We start from the raw sequence: 23,520 nt of genomic DNA, 5'->3' as shown, positions 1-23,520 counted from the left end.
CCGTGATTTTGCCTTAGCCGCCACGAGTTTCCCCTGGGGCCATATATAACTGCATTTGTTTAAATGCCAACTCGATTCACGTTTGCTAATCAGAAAATAACGCAGTTCAATGAAAGATTTCTTATTTATTCGTCCGGTAAACTCGTCATGTTTATAATCTAGGCATTGTGGTCAGTCTGTTGTTTTCAAATCTCTGTGGTTTCGAGGTAGTTTGCCGTTGCGTGTTTTTCTGTAGCTTCGGTTTGCTGTTATCCGTTGAGGGTCCACGTCTTTTAGGCGCTGACAGGTAGGCGCTGGTCTAATAGGCGCGCACACTGTGGCGTCTGGATATTTAGGTGCGGAGCACTGTGGCGCCCGTTCATTTAGGTGCTATTCCTAGTAAAGTCTGTAGATTGTATCAGCTTGGCAGGTAGGGGCGTAGGGCAATGCTTTTCACACAAAATATTATATTGAACAGGAAAATATATTGTTTTGTTAATGCGTGTGCGTTGTTGGTCATGGCTTCAGTGAGTGAAGTTGCTTAAACCGCCAATGCTTTTTCACACAAAATGTTATATTCAACAGAAAAAATATATGGGTGAAGCTGCTTAAACCGGGAATGATTTTCACACAAATTGTTATATTGAAGAGAAAAATATGTCATGGCTTCAGTGAGTGAAGCTGCTTAAACCGGCAATGATTTTCACACAAAATGTTATATTGAACAGAAAAATATGTTATGGCTTCCGTGAGTGAAGCTGCTTAAACCGGCAATGATTTTCACATTAAATGTTATCTTGAACAGAAAAATATGTTGTTTTTTTAATGCGCGTGTTCAGCATTTATTTCTTGTTAGTCCAGGTTTGCGTCGGCGAAAGCTTTATCAATAAATTATTCAAGTTTCCGAACATGTATGAGTTCACTTTTAGTTAGGTCAAATAATAACTAAACATCAGAAAAAAATGTACCGTAGCCTGTATTCAACCGGGCGGTAGGCTTAAGTGAAGAGTAACTTAGTTTTCCGTCAAAACCCCGACTAGGTTTAATAACGAGCGAAGTCCCACCATTATGCTTGCAACTTGTAGCCAAGGTGTAGCCTATATGCTCTGTAGAAATGTATTCATGTGAACAGTAGTAGAGCGTCTTACGCGTTCTCGTCACATGGCCAATCCATCCCGAACAAAAGTAATTGCGAAAGATAACAGATTAAGTAAAGTTCCATCTGGCTGCAACTTGTGTTCAGGATGCATTGCAAATGTCCTGTAGAAATGTGCTAATATCAAGAGTAGTAGAGCGTTTTCACGCACCTCAACTCCACACGATCTATCCGTCTCAAGTAGAAGTAATTATTAAAGGTAACAGATTGCACAAAGCTGCGCCTTTAAACCGGCAACTTCTACTCCAGAAGTACGTGTCCTGTGGAGATCAGGTGGTCTGCTGGTCTAATTGCCCTGCATATAAGCCGATGTTGGATCTGAGCACTTCATTTGCACCGAAAAGTTTGGTAAGTTTGCCACATCATAAAGCAAAGATTGATATGGCAGCTTCGACTATTTCAAGTTCACGTAATCGTGAAAAAATTACTGCTGATGGCTTCATGTATACGTTGCAGTGTTTGATTGCGCATTTTTCGTATTTATTAATTGTTTAATAAAAATCTTCATCCTTCCACCTCGTGTAGCCAACCTTCTCAAACAAAAGAGCTTGCTGTGGCTTCTTTGCTGTAGCCTAGGCTACTTGCAAAGTCAGGCACTACACACTAAAATTTTAACCACCCGCTTCAATATAGACTAAGGTATGATTTTTTTACTGATGTTTAGTGTAGTTATTATTTGACTTAACTCTTTCGCAACCACCGAGGTCAAGACGTTTAATCTAAATAACCAGACATTTTTCACACAAATCTGTTGTATTTACGCCGTAAAAACATCTCATGTGATCGACGTAGACGCACAATCTTGACATCAAATGAAAGCATACATCTTCAGCTATCCGAAGATGCAAAGCTTTGCAATAAAATTTAAAACATTCAATGTACGACTAGCAACTTTCCATACGGTGTTTTTTCTAATTTCTAAAAAAATTAAAAATTGGCAGAAAAGTGTACTTCATTATAATCTTTACTACCCAAGCATGATAAAATAATTTGAAAATATATGTAGTTTAATCGAATGCCAAAACAATTCTGCACATGAGAAAAATTTTACTTCATTTCTGCGCGCAATGCTTTAGGACAGTGGTTCTTAACCTTTTTTCTATCAAGCCCCCCTTCAATAATGGTCATGAGCCTCGCGCCCCCCTAGACTTTAAATAAGTATCATACCAAAAAAATTGCATTTTTGTCTGTTTATTGTACACATCAGTAAGATACTTGACACTGCTTCTTAGTAACTAGATTTTTGATGCGAGGTTTAACTCCAAAGAATGAACAACGTAAGTCTCCTTCAACTCTCAACCTGTTTCTGTACTTGGTCTTGATCGCAACGAGAGCAGAAAATGCAGCTTCACAAAGATACGTGGATCCAAACATTGTTAGAATTCGAAAAGCCCTAGTTGCGATAAGAGGGTAAACAGGAAGGTAATTGGCCCAGAACGTCTCAAGTTCCAGTTCTTTGAAGTCTTCTTTAGCTGTGAAGTTGAACTTCATCTCAAGAAACTCCTCTTGTCCTTCTTCGAAAATATCAACTACTTTGCATTGAAACGGGTTTCTGATGAACTTCCAGGTTTCACGCTTCTCATCCAGATCTGGAAAGTATTTGATGAACTCCGCTTTCAATTCATTAAGATGGATTTCTATTTGTTTCTTCAACTCAGACTTAAAGTTACCATCTTTGAGAGCAGAATCCAAGTTACTGAAGCTCGCTGGATTTCCTTGTTCAATTCGACTCTTCCAGAGGTCAAGTTTAGCTATAAAAGTTCAAATGATGTCATGATGCTTAATGATGTTGATGTTTTTCCCTTGAAGCTAAAGGTTGAGAGTATTCAATGCTTTGCAGATAAATACAATAAAATACAAAATATGACAAACAGCATAGGTCCTAGGACATTAAAGTAATTAAAAAAAATTGAAATTGTTGTAGAGCTCGCGCCCCCCCTGAGAGAGGCTTCACGCCCCCCTGGGGGGGCGCGCCCCCCCGGTTAAGAACCACTGCTTTAGGAGGTACAGCAAAATAATTATGGAGAAAATTTGGAAAATTTTAAGCAAAAAGTTTACGTAATTTAGCCTACAGTCTTTTTGATCGAGAAACATTTTGTGTGAAAAGCATTGCCGGTTTAAGCAGCTTCACTCACGGAAGCCATGATATAATTTTCTGGCAAGCTGCCATGCTGATACAATCTACATACTTTACTAGGAATAGCACCTAAATGACCGGGCGCCACAGTGCTCCGCACCTAAATATCCAGACGCCACAGTGTGCGCGCCTATTAGACCAGCGCCTAACTGTCAGCGCCTAAAAGACTTGCTCCCTCCGTTGACAAGGCTTCACCATGTTTCTTTTCTTCTGCGGGACGTAGCTACTTGCGTTGTTGGCATGACAACAATGTCATCCTAGAATAGAAATGTCACCTTGCAGCATTAACCAGTAATTGCCATATTGTCACATCAGCAAATATCAAAATAAAGAAAAAAAGGTGAAGTCTATTTTTGGCAATTTTGCTACCTAATCCGTAAGATATTCTGGTGTGGAGAAAGGCAACGTGCAAGGTTTAGCTTGCCGCCACCTTTCTATTTCCTTCAGCTCTGCCGACCTGCGCAATGCGCATGTTAGCTCTTAAATACATTAAAGCCGCAGGGTTTTTAACTCAAAAGTCATGGGACCGTTACAGAAGCGCTTTTTAATGCCTCGAAAAAGATTGCTTAAAGTCAAAAATGTAGACACACCAAGCCGATACCGTATTTTTGAAACTTTTTTTTTAGTAACGAGTAGCTTTTTCAAGCAATTAAAAATTTGGATCTTTATTGCTGCATAGAGTAAATTTGCATTTCTCTGAAAATTCTTCAAGATAAAGTACAATTTGACCACAGTAAAAAAATCTGATTTAAACACCGCATCGGGATTTCTAGAAGACTATTAGGAATCCTTAGGCCCACACAACCCTCCCATAGCAGGGAAATCTCTGCTTTGAATGAACTAAAAGCACCTCATGTTGTGTTTGGCACCGATTGCCATAGCTTTAGCCTATGATGTTGTTCTCTCTTGAAGATGTCAAGATTTGAAATGACGGTACTAGTCACATAGAATTGATTATCACTTGTCTTTAATCCAGCCAAGTTAAGTTGTCATTTTGGTAACTTTTTATTCCTTTTTTTCTGACCGGGGAAGCGTGATTACCAGATCGTACAATCTTCGTGATAGCTTGCTAAGTGCTTTTGTGTTTGGTGGAAAAATTTAAGTAATGAGGTCTGTTTGAGAAGAAAATCCATCTTGAAAAATATACTCGTACATTTGGATTGCTTGAGCATGCAGTACGTGTGGAAGCTTATAATAATAATCAAAAGCTAAATTTTATGTTAAAGTGAGTTGTGTTGGCTTATAGTCCGTTCGTACAGGTCATATGACTTTTTTAAAGCTCAAAGAATTCGACAGGGTTTTGAGACAGAGTATAATGCTTTTTCTTGTTCAAATATTTCCTTGTTTAGGCTATTCATTACTTCTTCCCAACTGCACTATTCAACATCCTCAATAAGCTTTGACTTCAAAATTTCCCAATTTTTTGGAATTGTTCTATTGTATTGTAGCGGAAGTATTGAAATGTTATAATTTACACAGGTGGAAATTATTGTTCGCCGAAACGACCGAAATAGTCACATTGGGATTTACCTGCTAGGCGGTTGCGAATCTCAACACCTTATTTTACGAAAGATGGTATGTTGATAAAATTTCAATATGTTACATTTCAACATTTGATTTGTGATAAACTTTGTTTGCCAAAATATCTACCAACAAGCAAATCAGCTATTTTTACATTGATTTAACATTTGCAAAAATGAAAAGGGGCTGGCTGTTAGCTGGGTGAGAGACCGATGCAGCAATGATCCAAAGTAAAGCGAACATGTAGCTAACAGTTTTTTGCTGTCAAAACGTTATCAAAATATCAAGTTTTGTTCACTGCGTGTAGTTTCTATGACACCATTGCTGTTGTGGAGCAGGAATGACAACCAGCAATTTAAGCTCAAATTACCACCTTCCCTTATGTTATAATCATTCACAGATTTTGGGTAAATCTTATTGAAGTAACTACATCGAACACGCTTTCCATATAGCAATCAAACCCATATTTACGCGGTTTCGATTGAAAGTATTTACATGGAGTTTCTGATGTTTTAGGGAATATACATAACTCGCGTTGAGCCCCAGTCACCTGCTGACCTTGCTGGGATAAAAGTCCACGATCGACTTCTTTGCATCAACAACTTATCGATCTTAAAGACATCCCACTCCTCCGTGGAGAAGGCTCTCAAGTCCGCCGGATGTAACTTCAGAATCACAGTCGAAAGAAAAACTATGTTCCAAAACACGTCATCTGCGCAGGTATGTAGCATTGGAGATGATCATTTGACAAAACAAAGTGTGAAACCAATGGTAAAACTTGAATTCGATAAACATAGTGTGTTTTCTTTGTGATGCTTTCATCAGATTGTTTTGGTTTGAGACACGTACTGCATGTACACATTGATTTTACATTTTGAAGGTGCGCTTATAATTAGCCAGAATACTTGATGCGTAAACCATCACAACAAGGGATTTTATCTGAACTTCCCCCGATTATGGAAAACGTTAATTTATACACTGAGTTCGGTTTCAAAAACACTGAAGATGAATGCAATTTAGGTTTTCGAAACGTTTGCTGAACATGAATATAGTATCTACATTTTGGGCTTTTTTTTTATTAGAGCGCGGTTTGTCTGGTAGAAATATCGTGTTTTGAAAGTCGTTTGATTGAGTTAGAAGTGCCACTGCCAAGTGTCATTTTGCTTTCGTAAGCTTGCTTTGTTAACTTTCTCACAATGTAAACCTATTGCAACGGACTGTAAACTAAATTGCGTTTTTCTTTGTATTTGTCTTGTTGAACTGTTGTAATTTACTTGATGGATGATATACGATCATGTATTTCTTGATTTTTGTACCAGTATATTATTGGAAATAGTGGCAGAACGGGTCTGCTACTATTCGGTGAGTCCGATTCGGTGAGTCCGATTCAGTGAGTCCGATTCGGTGAGTTCCTAACCTCTAACCCCAAACCCCTAACCCTAAAACGGCAATGATAATTAGGCTACGGTCCCCAATAATTAAAAAAAAAAATTGAAAAAATCCCCCGTTAAGGGATCGGACTCACCGAATCAGACTCACCGAATCGGACTCACCGAATCGGACTCACCGAAACGGGCTATTCCGGGCAGAACACCGTTTAAGGTTTAGGCTTGCAGCTTTTGATTTTAATATTATGTAACCATCTATTTAAAATAGAATTTTTATGCGTGTTGATTAGATAACATCGGTGTTTGCTTTATATGTTCGTTTTATACGTATTTTTCAAACTTTCTTTTTCACATGTGCTAGCTGAAGATGCTATTACTATAGCGAAATCGACTCTTAAAATGAATTACACTAAGTTGTGAAAATTCTTTTCTTGATCTTAAGCATTGGCGTCATTTTTTGTTCTCTCATTAAAATCAGAAACAGAGATACGAGATTTTGATAAGTTAGTCCATCGCAATCTAACAGAAACAACATAGAAAGCACACACTTTCACTCTGTTAATGATTGATCTCATTCTGTGGGGGTTTTGCTGTGCAACAATGCCTGTTGGATAATGCACATAAAAGATACCTTTCAGCAAGTTTATTTTTCAAAAGTATTTTTTGCCAAATTATACCCTTAATACCGTTATAAGACAGAGCATTTGATTTTTTATATTGTCATTCTGATTCTGATACACATTTACAGATTTCAGCATGTAGTGTGGCTCAGTCACGTTTCAAAGTGTTCGCCTGTTCGGTTGTACAATTACATTTCTTTTTGTCTGATACAATGTCTTTCCAAGTTCTAAGTTGGTACAAAAGCTTGATCGACGTTGACTCAATGTTGAAAAGATCCGATTTTCTGGCTAGGTTCTAGTTGGGTAGAACCATTTAAGCAACCGTAATAACCCCTTGAAAGTGCAAACCACAAAATTATGCAAAATTAAAGGAGAGACATGTAACTTTTTGAATTTAAAGTTTATATCTAATTGTCAGTAAATGGTCGTCTGACTGCAACATAACAAGTTGCGTACACTTAGATGTTATGTTTATTTGTGTTGCAGTAGGTAATTTACGTGGTGATGTTGAAGCATTGGTGAAGCATTGCACCCATTCAGTACATCCGTCTCTTTTTACATTCCAGTAAATCAGTTCATTTTTTACATTGAGTCAACATCACGTCTGCAGACGTTGAATCAATGTAAAAATGAACTGGTTGCCAAGTTGGAAAATTTCCATTTTAGTTTCTTAGTATGTAAAAATGATTCATCGTATCAGTGCCTTGAAACGCTCAAGAATTATTGTCCTCAACATATGGCATGCATGTGGTACGCGGAGTACTGGTACAGTACGTTTGAATTGAACATGCTGATTTTCTTTGTCAATTTGCTGCAAGTTTTATTTTTTGATTTTTCATTACAGTCTTCTTCCTCGTCCAATCCCATTGGTGCTATATTCCGAAGAAGGTCCTCGCTTCCTGTCTCTCTTTCGAAAACCAGACTAACTTCTTCCCATAACTCTCCTATGCATCTTTCGTCAGGTAAGCAAACTCCACATCCATAGAAATTGCTATTTTTGCATCTTTTGACGACGTTGAAACGATGTAACAAAAGCAATTTTGCTGGTTGAAGCAACGAAGGGTTTTAGTAACTTACTCAATAAGTTATTTTTGTTTGAGTCAACTATTCACACGGTTGTTTCAAAAACAAAATTTTCCCATTTATTAACAATGGATTTTACAAGTGAAATTGAAACAAACTTTCCAAACGAAAATTGAAACAAAAATACATAGAAAAGATGTAAGAGGTTTGTTGTTTACAAATTAAACTTGTGGAACTGAACTAATTGAGCAGTATCCGATTGCAGCATGTGATTAACAAATTGTGCTGCATTTGAAGGTGAATAATTTATTATCTGTTAAGAAAGATGGCACTAATTGATAATGAACTGGTCAATCCACTACTAGTCATCAAATAGAAGAAACAATTCGGCATTTTGGATGTGTGGGTTGTTTTTTGCTTTGAGCTGATGGTTGTAATTCATTTGATTGCTTTTTTTTTTACAAAGAACCGCAACACAGCGTTTATCTTGTACGCTGCAGACAACCGCAAAAAAGAGTTGCATTTAACTTTTTTGCCGTAAAACAATCACAGGGCTGACACTGACGAGCTTTCCCGCCCGATCAACAGCAGCTTTCATAGAAGATGAAACGAACAAGAACAAGTTGCAAAAACGTACTCCAGCAAATTACCTAACAACTACAGACGAGGGAGTGTCTTTACCCCAAGGGTCCCGTTTGACAGGAAGCACCATACGACGACCGAGGATCACAAGCCGGTAATAACAAGCTGGCAGCCAGAAAGAGTTTCTTTTTTACGTCGTTACAAGATCACAAGGCGTTGGAACGATGTAAAAAGGCGACTTTTGCATACTGGTTGATCATTGTGTGGTGTCATTGCTAGCACCGCTAGGGTATTTTACCATTTCTTGCTTTATCAATTCAATGTATGTATCGGTATTGATGCCCAGGTAAACACTTAGAAAGTGCAACAAATCACTCAAATTTAGCATAAACAAAAGTTATGACTATTTTCACGGTAAACAGTAATAACATTTTACACAGCCACAACCACCTACACAAAGACAAGAAAGGACGTTTATTTGACGCAATTTGCCACTCTCACAAATCATACAACGCCTCAGTTGACACTTCCCGGTTAATTTCAGCAAAACAATTCCTCATCCATGCAAAAAAGAAACTTTGATAAGATTTGGTTGAGTTTGCAAGAACCTAAATTTTAACTACTGTGATAACGATCTGCACCACATGCGTGAGTTGTCGTGTCTTGACAAGGATGTTCAGTTCGTTGCACTGTGATGACAACATTATGCTGATAATTCCATCGTTAAATTGCATGGATGTGGTTACACACGCGGTGTATTGCCAGCTAAAATAGTTGTTTGGTTTTCGTCGCTTCAATGTGAACATGGTGGGAAAGACAAGTTATATTCACATCTGATTAATGTGCCAGAATTTCATGGTGACAGCTTTTCGGCGGCGAACTGAAAACAGTCGTCGTCGCCGCGTCCAATGCATTTAACACGTGACTCTGTCTTCCCACGCTGTGACCGAGGTGCGAACAGTTTTTCAATCTTGATTTTATTTGAACAGTGACTCGTCAGACATGAACGACGAACCCTCACAGGAAGGGTTGCCGCCCGGTATGTACCTGTTGAATTTTGAGTTTCAAGATGTCTGAATTATTTAACATTGAAAGTTTTATGTTTTTGAGTTACCTTATGATAACGTCAGTTTACGGCGTTGTCAAGTGTACCTTCACAACGTTCCGTGAGAGTGGTGAGACACTGTGTGCCGTTAGGTGTTTCAAACATACATTGCTCCAAAATTTCTTCAGCGGCAAGTAGTTTTTTCTGCCAATTGACTGCTGCAACATGTTTAGTTCTTATGAATTATGAATATGCTGATTCATTTGCTTTGTCTTGTTTTTGCTTGGAATACGAAGTTGGTAATAGAGTTGGCCTAAACCAAATAAACCGACAGAAAAAGAATCGTAATTGGTGTTTTGCATAAATGCAACGAAACCCAACGCAGAATCATCACATGACGTTATTTGTTGGTCAACGCAAACGTTGACTTACAGAAATACAGTTCACTGTTTTGACTCAACGATTTTGCAAATTTTAGACTGGGAAGCTTGCAGGGACAGACATGGCCGGGTATTTTACATAGACCACACCAATCATGAGACTCAGATGGAGCGTCCACAGTTCACCCAGCCAGGCAGCTCTAAAGACTCAGTTTCTCCCCCAGAGAGTGACGGTGCACTTTTGGAGGCCATGCCTCCCACAGCGACGTCAAAACTGCAGCGTCAAAGGCGCTACAACTCCGTGAAAAACGACCACAACTATGAAAGAGTCATGCGGAGGTGTGTGAACTTAACCATCAAAGTACAATTTACAAATTTTAGCCCCACTTTTAACCGTGTTGTGTCACATATTCACTTTTTTGCCTCGCTGAGTATCATAACTTGCACCGTTGCTGACAGATATCAAAGTATAAAGAGGGTCATGAGACACCATCGTGTAATAGACGAACCTGCATCTGATGGCATCAGCCGTGCTTCTGGAGAAGGCAGAGACTCTCCTGGCCCTAGTGGGTCATCTCAAGCTGCCGTGGCCACCACCTCACCTCCAACTCCAGGTAAGAAATCACAGGCTCAGAGGGTATGATGTGAAAGATGAAAGTTTATTTTTTTGCAAAACAGTTTAAAAGGTCAGGTTTTCCGTGAAAGCGGAAAACTTTCGATTTGATTTGTCGTTTGTTTACATTAAACTTAAATGTCAAGTCGTGCCATGTGTCTCAGTTTCTTGCTTGGGCTACAGCAAAGCTAACTCTCTTTTGTAAAGCCTAAGCTAGTTGTATACTGTGTTGCTGCTCACTTGCTGGCTTATATTTCTTTCCGCTCAAAGAAGAAACATTCACGACACGTATACTGTATATGCAACATAAATGCGACAAAAATGCGTTTACTTTGTAAAGAGCACGCTTAAGAGCAAGTCTACCTCCAGCCCTCCACACTATATGTAAAGTCATGGATTTCTACAGAAATAAATAACTATGCTACTGCGCCAACTAGAAGCGAATTGCAGAAACCGTTTCGTAAAATGTGTTATCAAGGAACGTAAGCGTAAGGCTCAAGTGCGGTGATCTCGACTATGCGTTTTTAGACTTTGAGGTTTTGAATGGCCTATTAAAGGTTGGTTTAACCTTCGCGATAAATTTCGTGCACATTCAAAAAGGTTTCTAGATTGGATAGTTTTCCTCTATGATTAATGGTTATAATCAGATTATGAGCTACTACCTTTCTTTTTTATGATTATTTTGGAGAGTTTTTGCAAATTATATTTGTCAAGTCAATGACGAAAGAAAAAGAATTGAATAGATAAGAAAAAAAGGATTTTCGAAAACAGAAAAACATATTCATAAATCGGTTTGGTTGGTCTTCGAGCACGTTTTTCCCATCAAATACTCATCATATGTCAAATCAGCTATTTGAGTTGTATGCAATTTTATTTAATGATTATTTACGTCCTAGTTTTCTAAACGTAACATCAACTAGCTCATAGCGGTTGCATCAGCGCTTCGTACACAATTTTCTTTCTGTTCTGGAATGTGGACCTTACATGCAGTTCAAAAATACTTGATCAAATTTAACGCTCCGTTGAAGCACGAGCTGTTTTTAGTTCCATCATCAAGGGTTGCTACGTTTAATTTCATTACCAATCCTTGCATTTGGTTCATCTATCCAATGATTCATAATAATTTTAAGCTTTTGTGCTGCTGAACAAGGACCATAGTTTGTATCTTTCTCAGCAAATCAGTCCTTTTTAACGTTGCTTTAACGTATGCAGACGTTAAATCAATGTTAAAAAAGACTAATTTGCTGGCAGGGTTAAGATGGGGTAAGCTCCTGTGAAACCGAGTCACAATGTGAATGGTTTGAGCACTTGGCTCAAATTAGCAGCAGGAAGTTGTAAGGCTGATCGCCAACATTGCGCCATGCTGCTGTTGTTGCACTGCAACAAATAACGTGATTGCCTAATTTGTTTGCTTCCGAAACAATTGCTGCTGACTTTTCAGCAATAAGCTCCATCTCACCACAAAAGGACAGCGTTCAAATTTCAATGTCTTGCTTTCAAACCACACTAACAAGAAGCTTCAGCAGCATTTATTAGCTTTCATGCTCAAGCTATGATCGACGGTTAACTTAACGTGTTTAGATTTGTTGAAAAGGAGCGATCTTCCTGGCGTCAGCACTACCTGACTACTCACTATAGAACAGCGAGCATTGTGATTCGCTAACCATACCGGTGTAGCCTCCACACTAGCCATCAAGACTTTTCCAAAAACATGTGTTGTTATTTTTTTTCCGTATAGTTTTAGTGGAAAGCAAAAGTTTACGCAAGCCTCTCACTTTGACTGGTGGTGTTGGCCATGCAATTCGTATGCTGATTTCATCAATTTATTTTTATTGCATCTTACGAGAAACATGCATTCTTTGGTAAACTTTCCACTACTCTTTGGCCGAGTGGTGAGAACGCTTACGCCACGCTCGAAAGGATGTCGGTTTAACACCACACCAGAGCACGTGGTTGTGTTTCGGCAACATACTTAACAACATACCAAAGTAACCAGGAGCAGTTGAATCAATGGCTACATGTCCCTTTTTTACTGTTTCTGGTCGCATTTTGCGTTGTGTGATTCGCAGTGCACTGTCTTGGGTCGCAGGTAACGTAAAATAAAACTGCTGTTATTTTAATATTTTATATCAGTTTGTGGGGAAAGACGTTCACGTGGAGCAAGTCTAGCATTCTCTAAAATAGACGAGATTGTCTTTTTTGCCTTCACTCGTTTAAAACATCCAGTAAGCTTAATCCTAGATTCGTTAAAAATCCAAATGCCTTTATTAAACGCATTACTTGCTTTATTTCTGCAGAAACTAAGCCAAAAATACTTCTACGTAAAGATGCGATACGCAAGTCTTCCCCCAGTCATTCGGCCAAGCCCCAAGCGGCGAGTTCAAGCGCTACCACTCAGGAAGCCAGCTCACAAAGCAACCCTCAAAGCGAAGCTTTGACTAAAACACCTGGCTTTTGCTTCATTAATCACCCTGAGTTTGTCATGAAGATAAGCACTAACGAGGCGAGTATAGACGTGTTTTCTTTTTCTTCACGCACAACCGTGATGTTTTTAATTTCGTTAAATAATAATTGAACAACAGTTTGACTAATTTTTTTTTACCAAGATCTAAACTAATTTTTAAAGTTACATGTGCACCAAGTTATTGAGGGAGGTGCAGTGGTTAAAAAATCTTAAATCCTTTACATAAATTTTATCCAAACGACTTTCCGAGTTAATTACCACCACTATTAGCGTAATTGTTTAATTATGCGTCAATAGGGTTTAAAATATGTTTTGATCTCAATTTCTGACACACTCACTATCTTCCCTTTTTAGGAAGCATACAACTTGTACATGTCAAGTTCCAGCATCAAATACATGATCGCCAAGATCAACAGAGACAAAAGCCACTTTTTTGAGTACCAACATAACAAGGATCTGGTGAAATTCATAAATTGGTAGGTTTTGATGCCGTAATCAATTTTGATTCAACGTATTCATTCAGTTACTACTTTCTAAAAACCTCTACAGTAGGGTGTTTCATTTTTTCCACACTTTTAAAATTAAAAACGTTCGGGTTTGCGTATGATGGGATTTTGGACACTGATTTGAAAAATGTAATTTTTATTCCATTATGACGTCATTTAGATGTGGCACCGCGTGGTCGAAACTCGTGTGGGGCTAAAAATAGGGCATTTTCCGTAACTCGGTAACGGAATATGGTAGAGAGACGAAATTGGTGTCAAAATGCGCAGAAGGGCGCTTTCCTATACCTTCTTAAGAGACTTCATTGCCGTATCTTCCTCGCAAAGCGAATTATATAAAAAAAAAAACGATATTTCGCATGCACATTGAGGTGTTGCTATAAGTTCAGTTTTTTCCGTCAGTAGAGCTGTTGCTGCAAATTTACCTTGCATTACTACTACAAAGCTAAGAAAAGTAAAAATAATGAAAGTTGAGAATGAGACCCATTTGGCTAACTTGGAAAGTTCCGACGAAGACGAAACAAGGGCCGTTTTCTTATACCTTCTTAAGAGACTTCATTGCCGTATCTTCTCCACAAAACGAATTATATCAAAAAAAACGTTTTTTTTTTAGTTTTAGTTTTTTTTTAGTTTTAGTTTTTTTTTATAACGTTTTTTTTTTCAAAAAACGTTTTAGAGTCTACAGCCTGTTTTACCTTTATATGCAAAAATAATAAATCGGAAATACTTGAAAATAGTATTAATGGCATTTTACTGATTTATTTGCATATTTTTCATGACCTTCTGCTTCTGATGATCCCCAGCAGGGATGAAACAGGATATAGAGGTTTTTAAAAAGTAGTCACTGAGTTTGATGTAATTTGCTCTGCTTGGCTTTTTTGCTTGGCATTGAGAACTTTTTGTGGTATTAATAGCATTTATTGTTTATTCATCTTTTGCCATTGAACGACGCAATTTGCATGAATCTTTACACTTATTGTTCAATGCTAAATGACTCAGACAGCAAATCAGTCGTTTTTTTACGTTTTGCTTTTGGGTGATGGCAATAATTGAGTATTTTTTTGGTTTAAGACATTGTCACAACGTCTAGGGACGAAGAAATGATAAAAAATGCCAATTCTTGCTCGTCGGATAATGATATCTTTTCGTTCCAGTTTCCGGGATACTTCAAAGCCTCTGCCGAAAGGCTGGGAAATGAAGACGGACACCAAGGGAAGTTCATATTTCGTGGACCACAATCTCCGTCTAACCACTTTCTTTGATCCAAGGTTAGTTGTCCCTCTCTTAAAAAACGTAAAACTATTTTAATTTACGTTCGTTTTCGGTCATTAATTTGCCCTGATAAAGAATTTACCTTCCCCGTATCCCAGCCAGCAAATCAATGTTTTTTTTACATTGATTCAACGTCTGCAGACGTTAAATCAATGTAAGAAAGGACAGATTTGCTGTCTGGGATACCCCCTTGCTTCAACTTGCCGAAATCGAAACATTTTTAAAGTCTGCAGTGACTTGAATAATTTTACGCCTGACAACATTGTCCCAATGCTAAAGCAACATTGTCGTTTGCGTATGAATTTCCCCCTGTGTTTATCTAGTTCTTCTTAATTCTTGTACAAATATACCCACTCGACGTATCTTTGTTTTTCTTTTTACTTGAGTAAGTTTACACTTTTCAACCATTAATAAATAATAGTCAGCGAGCGACACACATGTGTGTTGGATAGGGTAGCCAGTTGTTGATGTATGGCTGATGCCAGACAGTGTCCGCAGACGTTGAATCAAAGTAAAAAACGACTGATTTGCTGTCTGGGATAAACAAAAATTAACTTCAAAAAGAACTTTTCTCCCCAACTCGTGAGTGATTGAAATTGTCACTCTGACGTTTGTTTACACAAATTACAGACGATCAATTAATGCGATTTGATTTAGTGATAATAAACGTAAAAAAAACGTAGTTCCCGGTGTTTTATCATTGCAATCACACTGATAACAGAACAGCGGCTTGTCAGGTATGATTACAACATCTTCCAAAATGTCTCGGCCAGACAAAAATAGCCAAATTTTACATCATTGCAACTTCGATATACGTTGCTGTGTTGTTACAACCGAATTATCATTGATAAGCCCAGTCGTTGCCAAAGTGGGTTTTGTAAAAAAAAACAAAAAAACGAAGGCTCTCGCCAGATGTGGTTCCGCGAAGACATGGCCACCTGGAGATGCGGCCTGATTTGTCACATTTTGAAGATTTTGATTACCGCTACTACTAGTGTCTGACTGACATTTTATGAGATTTTTTTTCTTTTTGCTGTGTCGTAATAATATGAAAGCTTTTTGTGGCCTTGGGAAAGCAGTAGAAAATGAGAAAAAGTAAGTTGAAAAGCGCTCAATCAGACTGTTGTTGAGAAAGTAATAGTCTCGCTGAAATTTTCGAAATTAAATTGTCTTTGTTTTTCAACATCTGATGATGTTAAAACCCATTGTGTCATCTGGGGAAGACAGAAAAGAAGGCGTAAAAATATAATTTTTAGAAAAATTCATTCAAACAATCGCCAAAAGTTGGAAAAATCTGCCAAATGTGACAGATCTGGCCGTATCTCTAGGTAGCCATGGCGAAGAATATAAAGTTCCTACATGCTGTAGCCATGTAGCCTACTACCAAACCCACGTCTCATATGCCCATGCTCGACTTGTAAGACAATAACAAGTTGCCCACCTCGATTTACTGAGCACTATCTGAGGGGAGATGCGCTATTTGCTATGATCTTGCTTTTCATTATTTCCTGTGATAGTTTTTGTGGGTCATTGAAACTTTATTGTATTATTTCCGCACTGTGTCGTCTGCATAGCTCCAGCAAAGCGTGTCAACTGTTACAAGGTGGCGACGTTTTGCCTGATCAGTTGCGTATGTGTGCCACAATCCAGACAGCAAATCAGTTGGTTTTTACATTGATTCAACGTCTGCAGATGTTGAATCAATGTAAAAAAAACGACTGATTTGCTATTTGGTAAGGCATTCGTTGCTTCACTCGCGGAAATATTTGGTAACAAAATTATTCACGCAAAAGTGGGATAGTTGACTGTCAAAATGTCGTATTTGGATGAGAATAACTTTCTTGAATGGAGAAGAGAATGTACATTTCTGTCTACGGGCTTCAGCTTTTTTAAAATCGCTGTACCGGTACTGATTTTCCACTCTGAACCCTCACAGTCTTTGGCCAGTTCACTTGTCATGCCCAGAATCGCCGTGTCGCCCACCCGACCATACTCAGACGCTTCTAATTTGTAATTTTCCTGAAGTAGTCATATCTTCCTTTCTGAAAACCAGAGCTGTGGAGTCGGGTGAAAAATAAACGATTCCGACTCCTCGGTTTGTAACTGGCCGACTCCGCACACCCCAGACGCAAATCAATCATTTTTTACATTGATTAAACGTCTGCGTCTGCAAAATGTAAAAAACGGTTGATTTGCTGTCTGGGACGCCACAAACTCTTCGACTCCACAGCCTTGCCTGAGACATGTCTAAACCGTCGCTTTTAACTAATTCTTTGACAAAAATTCCGTTTGTTCGAAAGCTAGAATGTGGAAAAGTTTCTAAAACTTGTGCATTTTCCTGATGCCGCCACTGCCACTGCACGATATGAAAGAACTATCCATTTTTCAAACTCAAAACAAAATGACATCAGTCGCAAGAACTACAACTCTGAACGTTAGATGTTAAGATAAAAGATTACAGCCGCTATTCTCTTTTTCATGTTCAGACAATTAACAGAACTTCCAAGACAATGTTGCCAGTCAGCAAACACAGTTTCTTGATTTTCTGCCTGGGTTGTCAGTCAACGTTATCACCTGGAGTTTCAATTGTTTTACTGAATCATTTACAGAGTGAGATTTTTTACTTGGTATCATTCGCGATAGGCAACAGCAGCAATCTACGAACGTTTAATAGATCCTGTCAATTGAAAGCAAAGTCTTTGATATTTAGTCTAAAAATTGAAGAATTTGAGATATTATTCAGTTGTGCCAAAGCTGTTGCCCGAAGCAGCGACACATTTACGCACATGAAGGTTTTTTCCGATATATCTGTTGCCAGGCTGAGGGTTTAATTTAAAGCATAGCTTTATAAACAACGAGTTTTTTTTTCATTTGTGTGGTGTAAAAATGTAATGCACTAACAGAGTTCAAGTCCAAGACCCTTAAATTTAACGTCTCCAGTCGTTACAGGGTCGATGAAAGTGAAGTAGATTACAATTTTGACAATTTCTAATCAGCGCAAAGCCTGGGAGCGTTGAAGAAATGCAGATGACAACTGTGTTCTTTGAACATCTGTTGCTATCGGCAACTAATCAATGAACTCCATACGTTAAACTGACGTTCTCCTACATTTAGGCTTCCGTTTTACGAAGAAGCAACGTCGTCGTCGACGCAGTCACAGGTAAATTCCTTTTTTTTCAAAGCCAGCAAATCAGTTCTTTTACTGATTTTCTGGCTTGTTAAGATTTGTTATGGTTTTGGTACCCCGGCTAGCAAGTTGCGTTATTTTTACATTTATTCAATCTATATAAACATTAAATAATGTGAAAAAAACGTTATTTTTCTAACAGAAGTGTCTTCAAATTTTTCTCTGTCACTCAAGCAACGGTGTTTTAAAATTTGATTAAAAATGTCCATGATCTGAAAAATCATAAAAGATGATAAGAATGTCTAACGACGTTAAAACAATGTAAATATAGAACTTGTGTCGGCAATCTCAGTCTTCTGCTTCTTAATCATTTGCTTATGGAGTGCGCTTTGTATTTATTAGCCTGGCTCTTCTACATCGACGGAGACTACTGATGGAGAACGCTTGCCGGTGCAGTCCCCGTTGCCTGGCGACGCCCCCTCCGTGGCTCGTAGACCTGACAACACCCTGTCCGCACGGTCCAGCGTGATAGGCGAACCTTTAGCAAGCGAACTCTCACTCACGACGTCTGCGGGATTGGAGAATCTCACCGTTGAAGAAGAGAACATTGTAACTTACAATGAGAAAGTGGTGAGTATTTTTGAAAGGAATCGAGCTCAAGATAATTGCTTTAGCTTTCAAACCTCCCTGTATGGTCGTATGAAGAAGGTGTTCAACGTTCAAGAGACACCGGTTCGACTCATCCTGGGAGCGTGCCACATTGTCGTTACCGCCAGTGAATGGCATGCTTGAAGGTGGACACGAAGATTAGCTTTCTTGCTTTCTATATCATTTAATCCACATGTTCAACTTTACAAGCTTGAATATAACAGAAAATTTAAACAGGCTAAAGAGTTTTCATTATGCACTTTTTGTGTAACAATTTTTCCAAAACTGTGTAACTTCATTATAAATGCATGTACGAATTTAACACGCCAAGGGTACATTTTATCTCCTTCTCTATTTAATATGAGCTAGAGCTAGACAGAAATGGTCATGAGGAGAGCAGGGTTGAATAATTCCAATATAGGAGTGAAAATCGGTGGCAGAATTATAAACAACTTGAGATATGCAGATGACACTACCCTTTTGTTCGAGAACGCACAAGATCTTGAAGACTTAATCATCAAAGTGAAAAGGAAAGTGAAAGGGCTGGATTGAAACTCAACATCAAAAAAACAAAAATTATAACAACTGGTAAAGCAGATAACATAAATATCAAGATCGAAAATCAAGAAATTGAAACAGTGAATGAATTCACATTTCTAGGCTCAAAAATAAGCTGGGACTCTAATAACTCACCAGAGATAAGGAGAAGAATAGCGCTGGGAAGAGATGCATTTGTTGGAATGAATAGCATTTGGAAGAGCAAGGATATAAAATTAGAAACAAAAAAGAAGCTGATCAAAACTATTATATTCCCAATTGCAACTTACGGATGCGAAACATGGACAATGAACAAAACAGACAGAAGAAAGATTGACGCATTTGAATTGTTGTGTTGGAGAAGATTACTGCGTGTTCCTTGGACACTGGACAGCCAAAATAACAAATGAGAAAATTCTCGAACAAATTAAACCGGACATATCCCTAGAAGCTAGAATCGTCAGGCAGAAACTTTCATATTTTGGCCACATAATGAGAAGCAAATCAATGGAAAAAGACATCATCCTTGGTTTGGTCAGCGGAGGAAGAGGAAGGGGGCGCCCAAAAACAAGATGGCTTGACACAATTGTAAATGACAGTGTTATGGGAGTGCATGAATTGAAGGAGGCTGCGTGGGATCGAGAGATGTGGAGAAAGATGACGTATAGACATAGAGTGACCGAGAGTCGTAAACGACTGAATGGATGAAGATGAAGAACGAATTTAAACCCAAAGCCAATCTTAATTAATAGTTATGCAGGCGTTGAAACGGTGGAAGAATTACTCCATTTAACGAAGAAAGATGTATGTTTTAGCCAGAAGACCCAGCCCTTATTTAACATTGTTGTTTCAACCTTTCCTGGCACCGACAGAGGTAAACGTGAGCAACCAATAACGCGAAATAAAATCAACCAGATCGTGAAGACCTTCAATAAACGGCCTACAAACGTTGAATCAATGCAAAAAGGACTGATTCACTGACTGGCCCAGACAACAAAATCTGTTGTTTTTACAATGATACAACGTCTGCAGACGTTGACTCAATGCAAAAAGCGACATTGCTGTCGCTGTGGCTTTTAAGGCGGTAAAAAGCGATTTTCCTGTCTGGGAGAAGCGATCATTTGCGGGTGTTTGTAAACCCTATTTTCAGGTTGCCTTTCTGAAGCAACCCAATATCATGGACATTCTCAAGGAGCGATACCCAGCTGTTGCTACAAGTCAGTCGCTCAAACACAAGATCAACACCATACGAACTGATGAACTGTCAGCTTTGGAAAGGTAAACATTTTGCTTGCTTTGTCAATACCATTTCAAACGCAGTTAGGTTAGCTTGTACTGCCCAGTTTTTGATCTTAATGACAGACTTATTAATGTATTGCTATTTGATTTTACTGATTTGGAAATAAAAGTATTCCAATTATACCTGAAAAAATATACTTACGGCATTAAAATATACTTAGTATTTACGGCGTAGTGTCTTGCTTTTAGTTGGGCCTAAGGTGGGAGCCCTTAAATCTACTTTGGACAAAACTGTCGCTCACTTAACTTACTCAGCAATCAAAACCGGCTCATTTTGCATTGATAGAATGTCATCAGGCGTCGTATCATTGTAAAAAGAGTTACTTTATCTTGCTGTGAAAACGTAGAAAGTTGTGGTATCCTTGTCCACCGGGACTTCTAACACGGGAGCTGTTGATTGACTCAAACTGAACGCGGTTTCTTATCGTCAGGTACGGAAACAGCATGCAGCTCAATATCATGCTGAGTTTGTTCGAGAGTGAGATTATGACGTTTGTTGTCCCTCAGGTGAGTGACGTCTGTTCCATTGCCGGTCATGGGCGTAGGTGACGGGTTTATATTCTTCCTGCCATTCGTATTCGATCAATGAATTGCTTTGTATTCATTCTTTGCTAAGTTACGTTAAATCGCTGCAACAGTGTTGGTTTTTCCAGCCGGCAATCGGGCATACCGTATTTACAGTAGTGGTGAATTTTCAAATTATTATTATTATAACACGTTGCTAACACGTCTAATCACCTGCTTTTCTGATTGAAGTTGCTACACCATTTTATATCAACACTTTATAAGCTAAAATAACATTTTCCTGCGCATGACTGGTATTCACCTTTTCTGTACTTTGAAGGTTTCAATGTGTGTGTGTGTGTGTGTGTGCGTGTGTGTGTGTGTATTTTTTATATAATATTTTCGTGCATTTGTATTTTAAATTCTATCTATCTAATCTTTGACTACAAAAATATAGTTTTAAAATTTTCTGCTAAATGATGACGTTATGTTCTGGCGGTACACCATTGGGAGAGGTTACATAGACCAACTTTACGAAAGTGATCAGTGTTGCTTGTACATTGCAGGAGCAACACGCGTCAGTGTTGGCTGAACGGCACACACTTGCAGACAGCCACACCCCGAGGAATAATTCACCAAGTTCTTCACCAGGTATTCATGGAATTACGGCTACTTTAACATCCCAGACAGTAAAATCCGTCAGTTTTGGTGTCTGGGATTAACGCTTCTCCGCTTTCGTATTGTCACGTTAGGTATCAGAGTACCCGTTGCTTAGCGATTGTTTGGAATCTTCATCCATAGAAGTCAAGTCGTTTATACCATGGTGTGGTTTTTCTGTAGCGCAAGCCATGACTTACTATTGTTCTTGATTCCGTGCTCGAAATGTCGTAATATAAACGGACTTTGGGTGCATCTTCTGAGTTATATAGATCTACTGTTTTTAGCGGCTTGTATATCAGCTGATGTTGAAAGCAGTGCTCAAGTAAAGTTTTTATTCTCATGCAGCTATCGGCCGCATGCGGGCCGCTACCCCCCTCCTACGCAACTTCGACTCCAAACTGAGAAACTTTTACCGAAAACTAGAACAGAAAGGATACGGGCAAGGTCCTGGAAAAATCAAGTGAGTTTCTTTCGAATTTGTTTTAAGCGTAATGCGAATCTCACTGATTGTATTTCATTTTTCCGCTGTATTTAATTGTAAATATTTATTCTCAGATTGTCCATTCATCGTGAAACTTTGTTAGAAGAAGCATTCCGAAAGGTCATGGCTTTTGAACGAAAAGAATTACAGAGAAATAAGCTCTTCATCTCCTTTGTCGGAGAAGAAGGTCTGGATTACAGGTATATGGGCCAAAAGTTATGATATTGACATGATGCTTTGATGACCTTAATATATAAATACTAGAGTAAACTTGACTCTGTTTTGGATATTTTGTCCAACCTCCGTCAGTATTCACACAGTTGTTGAACTAGTTAAAGTCATACTAAAGGAAAAACCCAACTTGGCGATTTTCCACGTTCTTTGTGTTTAACATGCTACCATAAAACAATTTTGAAAAAAATTTGGCCCCATTGCGGTCTGATCACCATTTCACGCGTGCTTTTGTCTGAGCTTTCAAAACGGGAATGGGCTTGAAAAGCGAAGCGTGCGATTATGCAGTCTACGTCACCGGCGACTAGCAATCAGCTGATCGGGCAAGAGTTTTTACTGCGTGAGTTTCAAATGGCAGATCTTGTTCTTCAAACAGTAAATCAACCTCTTTCACATAGATTTAACGTATTCAGGCCTTCAATCAATGTAAAAAAAAGCAAGTTTTTGAAGGCAAATTCTACAAAGGCATGTGAAACGATTTCAGCTAGGCAATTCAGAAGGCGTGGAGTAATCAGCATTTTTTACATGGATTCAACGTGTCCAGGCCTTGAATCAATGTGAAAATTCTTGGAACGCAACACCTCTGAACTTTCCAACCAACGCGCGAAAAGACTTTTGATATCGCTACAGCTACTGCTAGTCGCTGGTGACGTATTCTCGAGCAGTTTTTCCACTTCTTGATCATTTTGCAAAAAAATAAATGAAACACTGGAGTTTGCGCCTTGCCAGCGCCATTGAAAACAATTTTTTTTCATTAATTTTTTATGAAATGTATTCTTGAGTGTTCAGTTTACGCATTTTAATGCTTAATTCCCGTTTGAAATTTTCATTTAGTAGGCCTTTAATACTTCTGTTAATCGAGTAGCAGCTGTATTGTAGTTTTTCATATAAAAATGTATATTTTTCAAGCATTACTCGTGTTTTATTTTTTTTATGAGACTACAGAATGCTTTGGCATTAATAAAATTCCGGTCTTCATTGCAGTGGCCCTTCTCGAGAGTTCTTCTTCCTCATATCACGAGAGCTGTTCAATCCCTATTATGGTTTATTCGAATATTCCGCTGTGGACACATACACTGTACAAATCAACCCACTGTCTGCCTTTGTTGATCACCCGAGAGAATGGTGAGTTTATCGTTTCGTTATCCAGCCTGCAAACCAGTATTTTTTTTACACTGATTTAACGTCTGCAGACGTTTTTCTGGTGGTTGCCACTTAAATGTTTGTCTATGTCGTTCGATTTTCCACCGAAACACTTTTTTATCTTTAATTCATTTTACTGTTGAAAGCGAATTTTAAAGTTTTTTCACCACAACATTCTTAGATCGTAAACCGACATAATTTGGCACT

The 23,520-nt window shown here is 38.5% G+C and overlaps 1 protein-coding gene across 1 annotated transcript in view; it reads left to right on the top strand.

Moving 5' to 3' along the window:
• The window catches only part of LOC145786216 (E3 ubiquitin-protein ligase HECW2-like), a 35,505-nt gene that overhangs the window by 8,853 nt on the left and 3,132 nt on the right, over positions 1–23,520 (top strand). Inside the window, exons 9-26 of the mRNA XM_082597861.1 lie at positions 4,752–4,847; positions 5,310–5,513; positions 7,646–7,763; positions 8,377–8,560; positions 9,396–9,445; positions 9,930–10,170; positions 10,291–10,445; positions 12,742–12,947; positions 13,263–13,384; positions 14,566–14,679; positions 17,798–17,843; positions 18,213–18,440; positions 20,146–20,273; positions 20,726–20,801; positions 21,365–21,449; positions 21,804–21,918; positions 22,014–22,139; positions 23,155–23,295. Coding sequence (XP_082453987.1) covers positions 4,752–4,847; positions 5,310–5,513; positions 7,646–7,763; positions 8,377–8,560; positions 9,396–9,445; positions 9,930–10,170; positions 10,291–10,445; positions 12,742–12,947; positions 13,263–13,384; positions 14,566–14,679; positions 17,798–17,843; positions 18,213–18,440; positions 20,146–20,273; positions 20,726–20,801; positions 21,365–21,449; positions 21,804–21,918; positions 22,014–22,139; positions 23,155–23,295 — 2,435 coding nt within the window. The remainder of the gene's footprint in view (positions 1–4,751; positions 4,848–5,309; positions 5,514–7,645; positions 7,764–8,376; positions 8,561–9,395; positions 9,446–9,929; positions 10,171–10,290; positions 10,446–12,741; positions 12,948–13,262; positions 13,385–14,565; positions 14,680–17,797; positions 17,844–18,212; positions 18,441–20,145; positions 20,274–20,725; positions 20,802–21,364; positions 21,450–21,803; positions 21,919–22,013; positions 22,140–23,154; positions 23,296–23,520) is intronic.

The sequence above is a fragment of the Aplidium turbinatum genome, chromosome 17 (genome assembly GCF_918807975.1).
Source record: "Aplidium turbinatum chromosome 17, kaAplTurb1.1, whole genome shotgun sequence".
NCBI lineage: Eukaryota > Metazoa > Chordata > Ascidiacea > Aplousobranchia > Polyclinidae > Aplidium > Aplidium turbinatum.
The sequence above is the reverse complement of the archived record's forward strand: the minus strand, read 5'-3'. Positions and strand labels throughout refer to the sequence as shown.